The sequence below is a fragment of the Apus apus genome, chromosome 17, assembly GCF_020740795.1.
Source record: "Apus apus isolate bApuApu2 chromosome 17, bApuApu2.pri.cur, whole genome shotgun sequence".
In the NCBI taxonomy this organism is placed as follows: Eukaryota; Metazoa; Chordata; class Aves; order Apodiformes; family Apodidae; genus Apus; species Apus apus.
Window position 1 is genome coordinate 6,064,562 of NC_067298.1, and position 8,090 is coordinate 6,072,651.

General features: G+C 59.1%; 1 protein-coding gene and 5 non-coding genes across 6 annotated transcripts; 4 read left to right on the top strand and 2 right to left on the bottom strand.

Moving 5' to 3' along the window:
- The first annotated feature begins 599 nt into the window (after positions 1-599).
- TRNAR-UCG (transfer RNA arginine (anticodon UCG)) lies at positions 600-672 on the top strand. The gene has a single exon. It is a non-coding gene; the product is annotated as a tRNA-Arg (tRNA).
- Positions 673-933: 261 nt separating this feature from the next.
- TRNAR-CCU (transfer RNA arginine (anticodon CCU)) lies at positions 934-1,006 on the top strand. The gene has a single exon. It is a non-coding gene; the product is annotated as a tRNA-Arg (tRNA).
- Positions 1,007-2,902: 1,896 nt separating this feature from the next.
- On the top strand, positions 2,903-2,975 carry TRNAR-UCG (transfer RNA arginine (anticodon UCG)). Its single transcript has one exon. It is a non-coding gene; the product is annotated as a tRNA-Arg (tRNA).
- An 812-nt stretch (positions 2,976-3,787) lies between these two features.
- Positions 3,788-3,860, top strand: TRNAR-CCU (transfer RNA arginine (anticodon CCU)). The gene has a single exon. It is a non-coding gene; the product is annotated as a tRNA-Arg (tRNA).
- A 780-nt stretch (positions 3,861-4,640) lies between these two features.
- On the bottom strand, positions 4,641-4,713 carry TRNAR-UCU (transfer RNA arginine (anticodon UCU)). Its single transcript has one exon. It is a non-coding gene; the product is annotated as a tRNA-Arg (tRNA).
- A 592-nt stretch (positions 4,714-5,305) lies between these two features.
- Positions 5,306-7,813, bottom strand: MRPL58 (mitochondrial ribosomal protein L58). The gene is made up of 6 exons (XM_051634994.1): positions 7,624-7,813; positions 7,236-7,272; positions 6,927-6,986; positions 6,254-6,336; positions 5,979-6,148; positions 5,306-5,534 (listed from the first exon to the last, which is right to left on the bottom strand). The coding sequence occupies exons 1-6, from the start codon at positions 7,768-7,770 to the stop codon at positions 5,450-5,452; spliced, it is 582 nt and encodes a 193-aa protein (XP_051490954.1). The 5' UTR covers positions 7,771-7,813; the 3' UTR covers positions 5,306-5,449.
- Positions 7,814-8,090: the final 277 nt, after the last annotated feature.

Genomic DNA, 8,090 nt, shown 5'->3' on the forward strand with positions numbered 1-8,090 from the left:
CAGCTCCAGTTCTTGCCTGCTTGGCAAGTCCCAGCCCACTGGGACACTGTGGATGGCACCTTCTTACTGTGGCCTCTGCTTGTCTCCAAGCCTGGAGATGGGAAGTGAACGGGCCATAAGACAGGGTTGGAATCAGGCATAAGGAGAATTAGAGGTGACCTCTGTGCTGGGGGGGCTCGAGGGTGTGTTGGTTGCAGGAGCTGGTGACACTCACAGGAGGGGGGACAATGCTGAGCCCCCCGAGTGATGCCTCCGGAACTCCGGCGTGCCTGCCAGCAGCCGGTGGGATGGGAGCGCACGGGAACTGCCACCCGCAAACTTCTGGTCCCCGCCGTGTCCTGTGCGGGGCTCCACTGCCTCTGCCCAGGGAAGCCCCCAGACCTCGGCTCCGGGACCGATCCCTGTGCCCGAGACCGATCCCTGGCTCCAGGACTGACCCCCAGCTCCAGCACAGCAGCGAATCCCACCCCGGGTGCCCCCGGGGCTGCAGCAGCAGCCAGTCCGTCCCGGCCATGTCCCCTGGCGCCCCCCGCTCCCGGGGGTGATGCGGGGGCGATGCGGGGGGTTCCAAATACGGCTGAGGGGTCCCCCTTAGCAACGACCGCGTGGCCTAATGGATAAGGCGTCTGACTTCGGATCAGAAGATTGAGGGTTCGAGTCCCTTCGTGGTCGGCCCCTTTTTCTTTCCCCCCCACTTTTCAATCCGCTCCGGTTTTTCCCACCCCCCCCTTTCGCCCCTCTCCCCCCTTGGCGGGTGGAGGCACAAAGCGAACCCAGGGCCGGTCCGTGCTTTTCCCCCCTCTCCTCTCCTCCCCCCCTCCCGGTGCAACCCCGCTCCGCATCCCCCCGGGCCCCCCCGGACCTCCCGCCCCCCCCACCGGGTCCCCCCGGGATCGGGGCCGTTCCCGCGGGCTGGGGCGCGCGCCCTGCGCAGCCCCAGTGGCCTAATGGATAAGGCACTGGCCTCCTAAGCCAGGGATTGTGGGTTCGAGTCCCATCTGGGGTGAGGGTTCCCCCTCCCATCTTTTCCCGGCACCGATTCCCTCTTTTCCCGTGCTCCTTCTCCCCCTGTTTTAGCGCCGCCAGCCCCCACTGCCGGGGCCTCCTTCTGCTCCCGCTGCTGGAAGCGCTCTGGCTTGGGCTGCTGGCTGGGAAGATGTTCCCCATCCCGGTTGTGGGTGTCAAATCAGGAGGTAGAAGCCAGAGGAGCCGGTGGAGGAAAGAGCCGGGGACACGGTGTGCGGGGGTGGGGGGCCCGGGGGGGACGGGGAGTGTGTTTTGGGGCAGCGAGATTCCCCAGGGCAGCTCCAGGTTCGCTCGCTGTGCCGGCAGCGGGAGCTGCAGGGGACGGTGTCACGGGCTGCGGTCCCGGTTTAGGTCTGATGGGAAGGGAAGTGATGAGGAGCCGCTCCCAACGGCTCCGGTGCAGAGGGGGGTGCTTTGCCCGGCCCCCTGTGCCAAGGGCTCAGGCAAGGCTGGTAGTGAGGGAATAACATCCCGCTTTTGGCTTGGGAGCTGCTGATGAGAAGGTTTTTGGAGTCCATCCCTGGCTCTGCCCCGTCTGCCTGGAGTGCAGGAACCTTTCAGGGTGTCCCAGAAAGTGCAAAAGCAGAGAAGTTAAAGCTGTTCTTTTAGGCCTTGTGTGGGCAGAGCCGGGTTTGTGTTGGGATGGGGCTGTGAAGGGAATTGCAGCTGCATTTTTTACCCCCTCTGGCTGCTCCTGGTGTCACCAGCTGCCTCTGACCCCCAGTCAAGAGCTGACTGATGCTGGGGGACAAGTGTCATGCAAACCTCTTCCCGGAGCAGGACAAGCTCTGATGGGAAGAAAGCTTTACTCGTCCTCCGGAAACCACACCTCCACGAGGGGCTGGTGATTCGGGTCGTGCACGTTGGCTGTGCTGCCCTGGGGCCAGAATCCACCATCTGAGTGTCTTTGGGATAACGTCCTCTTGGGTTTCTTGCATTAAAAAGCTGCTCAAAGGGTCTGTTCCTATGGAGTTAATGGATTTTAAAAGGTAGCTGCGGTCAGGATGAGAGCACAGTAGGAAAATCTAAAGTGAAGTTTCTTTTCAAGTAATTTTTCTTTGTTAGGTGTGGGAAGAAATGACTCTGCTGCCTGGAAAGCAGCAAAGCTGCAGAAGTCCCAGCTCCTGGATCACCAGCAGCCCCAGGCAACTGAGCTGCAGATCCCTGCCTGCTTTGGGGGCCATGGAAAGCACCAAAGGGGAGGTCTCCGGCCTGGGATTACCTGGGACCATTTGACTTTCACCTCTTTGAGTGACCAGCTTCAGGGCTGTGGCTGAAAGCATGACCAGAGCACGCTTTTTGCGTCCTTCTCACAATCTGGGTAGCATCAGGTGGCTTTTAGGGGTGTTTGATCACTTGGCTTCCTGTGGGCAGTGTTTCCTTTGCATCTCCTGGAGATGCTGTGTCCACAGCCCTACTGGGGTGGACTGGGTGGTCTAAGGGGCTTCCGTCAGTGATGGCCTCGCTCAGAAGGCACCAGGTTTTGTTCCTGCTATTTCTCTCCCCTCCTGCCACTGGAGAGCCTCGGGCAGCTGGAGGCTGAGCTGGTGCTCCTCGGGAGCAGGGGAGTCTTTGCTGGCCGGTGGGTGAGCACCAGGTTGCACAGAGGAGAGGAAACAGCCCCGGGAGAAATGCTGCAGTGAACACACGGTTTCCTCAGGGCTTCAGATCCCTGGAAGCTCCTTGATGCTGTGACCATCACACTGACCATCACACTGGGGTGCCACGGGGGTGGGTAACCCCACCTGCTCAGCCCTGTGAGCAGCGTTGGGCGGGCAGGGGCAGCTGCGACCCCAGCAGGGCCGGGCCGGTGGGCGACACGGACCCCGCGGGACCCCCCGGGGGGTGTCACTGCCCCCCAACTTGCCATACGGGGGACCACGTGGCCTAATGGATAAGGCGTCTGACTTCGGATCAGAAGATTGAGGGTTCGAGTCCCTTCGTGGTTGTTTTAAAGCCGCGAGAGGTCATCAAATAATTTAATTTCCTGGGGTGGGGGGAGCAGGGGCCGGTACCCCCTGGGGGTGAGAGCAGCTCCTGGGGGTATCAGCTGGGTAAAGCCCGAGGGAATGTGGGCGGCTGTGGAGTGGGGTTTGCCTCGGGATCTCCTGGATTCCTGCCCCCGGGGTGGAGGCGACCCCCGGGGTCCTGCCCCAGGTGTGGCCGGTTCTGGGGCCGGTTCCCTGCGCAGGGGGAATAAAAGGGAAGGGGCGGGACACGCTGGGCTGTACACAGCTGCGGGGGGGGCCTGGTGAGGCATGGCGGGGCCGGGGCAAGCACAGGGGGTGTGAGGGGGTGTCCACTGTCTTCCCCCCCCGCTGCGGGGAAGTACTGCGAGGAGCCGTGGGCAGGAGCAGCCATCACCCCAGTGGGATGCGGACTGAGAAGGTCGGTGCATCATCACCCATTAGGCCACTGGGTCCACCCCAGAACCGCTCCTCCCACACACGAATAACCCCCCTCCCGCCCCCCATCCCGTTTTCTGGGGGCTCCGGATCAACCGGCGGCTGATTAATCTCTATTATCACCGAACACCGGCGGTGGGCACCGGTACCACCCGCGGGAGGGCGGGTTGAGGCCGGGCGGGGGGAACTGGGCCCTTCTCGGGGGTCTCCAGCCGCCCCCGCCGCCCGTTCCGGTGCTGGGGCTACTTTTCGGGGTCCCTGGGGGGGGGCTGTGGGGGACCCCCCTGTCCCCGCACGTCGGGGCCCTCCGGCCAGCAGAGAGTTAAGTGAAGGCACCAGAAACGCACAAATATGCAGCCCCAGTGGCCTAATGGATAAGGCACTGGCCTCCTAAGCCAGGGATTGTGGGTTCGAGTCCCATCTGGGGTGATTCTTTTCTGCTCCGGGGATCCAGGCTGGTGTGGGGTGCTCCCTGCCTTTCTGGGGTACCCGCACCCCTGGCTCACCGGAACCCAGAGGACAAACGCCAAGGTGGGGGTTTTGGGTGTGGCAAAACAGAGGCGGGTTTCCTGGCGTGACGGCGGAGAGGAACCTGTGGGTGTTTTTTCTCCCCTTGCCCTCCCCAAGGTCGTCCCCCCAGTCCCAGTGTTGGGTCCCCGCTGTGAGGAGAAGGAGGCAAAAATCGGGCTGTAAAACCGGGGCAGGGGGAGCTCAGCGGTGGGGGGGTCTTGGGTTGTCCCAGTTGGTGTCTGAGTCATTGAGTTTTGGTGTTGGAAACGCTTCCAAAGCAGCAACAACCCCTGGTTTGCACTGGTCGGGGCTCACAGGGACCTTCTCCCATTGGGGGGGCAGCTGGTGGTCACCCCTTCCCATGGGGAAAAGCTCTAGGCAGCAGGAGAGTGGGTTTTCTTTGCTCCCCTGTGGCAGGCAGGGCAGGCAGAGGGGGTGGCAGCAGCCGGGGGGGCTGGCAGGGATGTCAGGGTGCTCCCACCGCCCGTTTTGGGTGGGAGGTGGGATTTCAGCTCTCTGCTTTTGGGAAATGTGAAGGCTGATGTGCTCTGTGTCAAGGGAGGGCTCAAAAGTGCCCCCTCCCAAAGGCCCTGGCTGGGTGGGAGCAGCTCCCTGTGCACATCCCTGCCCCCCCAATTAACACCATGGAGCATTTTCCTCTTATTTGGGTTTCTTCCCCAAAACAGAACCCCCTCTCTTCACCCCAGGTGGGACTCGAACCCACAACCCCTGACTTAGAAGGCCAGTGCCTTATCCATTAGGCCACTGGGGCCCCAAAAAATGAGGAAAAAAGCGCTTAATTTTAGGATCTTTAAAGAACCCCTCCCTGGGATCCAACCTGGTGGTGGTGAAACCCACCATGGGACACCGTGGAAATTTGCTCCGTTCAAGCAGGATCCTCTGGTGATCCTTGGAGCCCAAGATTCAGCCCGAGGGTTTTCTGATGTTCTACTTCAAGGGCCAGAAACCTCCTGGAATTCTGGAGAGGGGGAAGAGAATTCTGAGCAGAGAGCTCCCTGCCAAACTCCTGTCAGGGCTTTAGGTGAATTTAACAAACCCACATGTGCTTTCTTCAGGTAGGGGGGGAAAGAAAACAACCACAAAACTAAAATTTGAGACAACAATTTGCTTGAAATGGTGAATATTCTGTTTGCTACTGGGATACACACTGGGATGGCTTCTACTTCTCCCTTTCTTTCCCCCAAAATCTACTGCTGCTCAGCAGCATCAGGTGCTCCCAGAGGGCTGGATGAAGGGGGCAAAGATAAATAAGCTGACAAAAAAACCTGAGTGTTTAGTTTCCCTCCAAACATGAACAGTAATTGTTCTGTCAGGCTGATACATAATAACAGGGGATCAGAAGGTTCAGCAGGAGATGTTAAATAGATTTATTTACACTTTTAGACCCTTTTTATTCAATATAGCTTTTGAGTTTAGCATCATTTCCAGCTGCTGAAGCCATTCCTGTAAAAAAACAAGGTGTGCCAGGACTTCAGTCCTTGCTGCTCTCAGTCCAAGTCTGCCTTCCTGCTCTGTTTTTTATCCGAGTGCATCTTCTTCTGTCGCAGTCGTTCCCGGTTCATTTTTTCCACCCTAAAACAAAAGAGGAAAAGATCCTTTGGTGCACAAAGAAGACATTTAAATATTCAACTTTGAGCAGAGTTAGGATTCAACCAGCTGACAAATGGCCACGGGAGGGGAGGAGGAGGAAAAAAAGCAGTCCTTGTTCTTGGAATGCTGTCCAGGAATGCAGTTAAGATTGAAAAGACCAGTTTGGGGGTGGTTGTTGTTGTGTTTTTATTAAAAAATAAAGGGAAATCTAAATGTTTAAGGCCAGGTTGGATGAAGCTTGTGCAGCCTGGTCTGGTGGGAGGTGTCCCTGCTCATGGCAGGGAGGGTGGAACCTGATGATCTTTAAGGTCCCTTCCAACCTTCACCATTCCATGATACTAAGATTGTTGGAAGAGGCTGCAAACTACATCATGAGACTTGACCATCTGAATCCACCTCCAACAAAGGCCATTTCAACCAAGATACCTCTCTATCAGCTTCTGTGTCGTCTCCTTAGACACCACCTTGGGTTTCTCAGTAGCCTCTGTCACCATGGTTCTGATTTTTTCCAGGCAAATGGCCAAGTTCCTCATCTGGTAACGACTCTCCTCAGAGCTCACGATCAGCTCCCCAGCTCGGTTTATCTTGTTCCTGTGCTAGAGGGGAGAAGATGGGATGGGTTCCCTGAAACCTGGTGAAGATCTGCACGGTCTGGCTGCAGTGGGACATTCAAACCATGCTGGGAGGGGGAGAGGAGTTACCATTGATGCCATTTTTTCCCTCACAGCCTCTGGGATCCAGTCTGCTGACGCCAGGTGGAACCGAACTTCAGCCTTGGTGTTCACTGGGAGGGAAAACAAGAGCTTTTTTTTCCAAGGTAACTGCTCATTTTCCTAACTTTTATGGAATAGCTCAGCCTGCTCGCTGCTGGCTTTGATCACAGGATGATTCCAGCATTAATTTCCTCAAAAACGACCATTCTTTTCTTGCTGGTTGTCTCCAATCCCTATGTTTTTATGGAGATCCTCTCACTGTATTTGCCTTCCCTGGCACTTCCAAGATTTACTGCTGTTACCAGGCACTAATTACCTTATTTTTAATGGCAAAACAGGGAGGATTTTTAGTTTATTTGAACAAAACTGAGAATTTCTTGCAGTGTGAAGTTTCAGAATCGGGTTGGCTTGTTGCATGTTGGCTCAACGAGGATAGGTGAGGCAAAATTGGTGTTTGTGTGACACGTGCAGAGCAGCTACCCCAGCAAGAGCCTCCCTAGGAGAACCTAATGTGGTACCACTGGGCTTGAGCACTAAGTTCTGTTAAAACGCAGAGTAATGGCAACGAAAAACGAGCATCAGGCAGGAAAAAGCTCCCAATATTTCGCCACAAGGAAGTAATTTAAAGGTTAGGATTTTTCCTTCAGAGCCTCCTGCTCACCTTTATTAACGTGTTGCCCTCCTGGGCCGCTGCTCCGGCTGTAGGACACGGTCAGACGAGCTGGAAGGGAGGAGCAGCAGCGTGCTGAGCTGGGGACACGGCCCCAGGTGGCTCTGCCGGGGGGATGGGGGCAGCCGGGCTGCAGCAGGGGGGCTGAGGGACACGTGTGACCCCGCTCCTGCTCTGGGTTTAGCTCTGAGCACGGACCCTGCCGTCCGGAGCTGAACCCACCTCTGGGTGCTCAACCCAGGGTGCCCCAACCGGTGTCCCCGGGCACAGCTCCGCTGGGGGGTGGGGGGGGAGACTCACCCATGGGGATATCGAGGGCAGCCGGCTGCGTCTGCTCCTGGAAAACACCGCGGGGGGGCCCGTGTGAGCTGCTGGGCAGGGCTGGGGGGGGAACCGGGCCCCCCAAATGGCTCTGGGGGTGGGGACCGGACCCCCGAGGTGGCCCCGGCGGGCAGAGCGGGGCTGGGGCCGCCTAGCCCCGCCCACCGCAAGCCCCGCCCACCCCCAAAGCCCCGCCCACATACACTAAGTATCGCCTCATAAGCCCCGCCCCTCATGATGACCCCGCCCCCTTCCTCTACGCCCCGCCCACCTGCAACACCAGCCCATTGTGCTAAGCCCCGCCCCGCAGCACAAGCCCCGCCCACTCGCGGTGGCTCAAGCCCAAGCCCCGCCCCTTCCCGCTCACCGCGGCCCCGCCGTCCCGGCGCGGCGGGTACAGCCTGTCCAGGCTGTAGGCGCTGCGGTACTCGGTCCCGGCGGCCCACTGCGAGAACCGGGTGCTGAGAAGCCCCGGCCGGCCCCGCCACAGGCCCCGCAGCGTCTGCGCCGCCATCTTAGCTCCCGCCCCGCGCCTCCGCCACCGCGTCCCCTCGGAAACGGAGACCGGGCGTTGGGTTCCGGGGCGGGGCTGGCGGGGGGATCGGGGGACACGGGAGTAGGGCATCGGTGGGCGCTTTGGGGTGTGCGTGTGGGAATGCATGGGAGCCGTGGGGTGGTGTGCGTGAGGTCTGGGGGGGGGGAATGTCTGTGGGGTGGCAGGTTTCTGGGGTGGGCTTGTGGGGTCGGTGGGCTGTTATATGGGGGGATGTGGGAGGTCCGAGGGGGTTTATGGGGTCTGGGGAGGTCGGTGGGGTGTTGTATGGGGGGATGTGG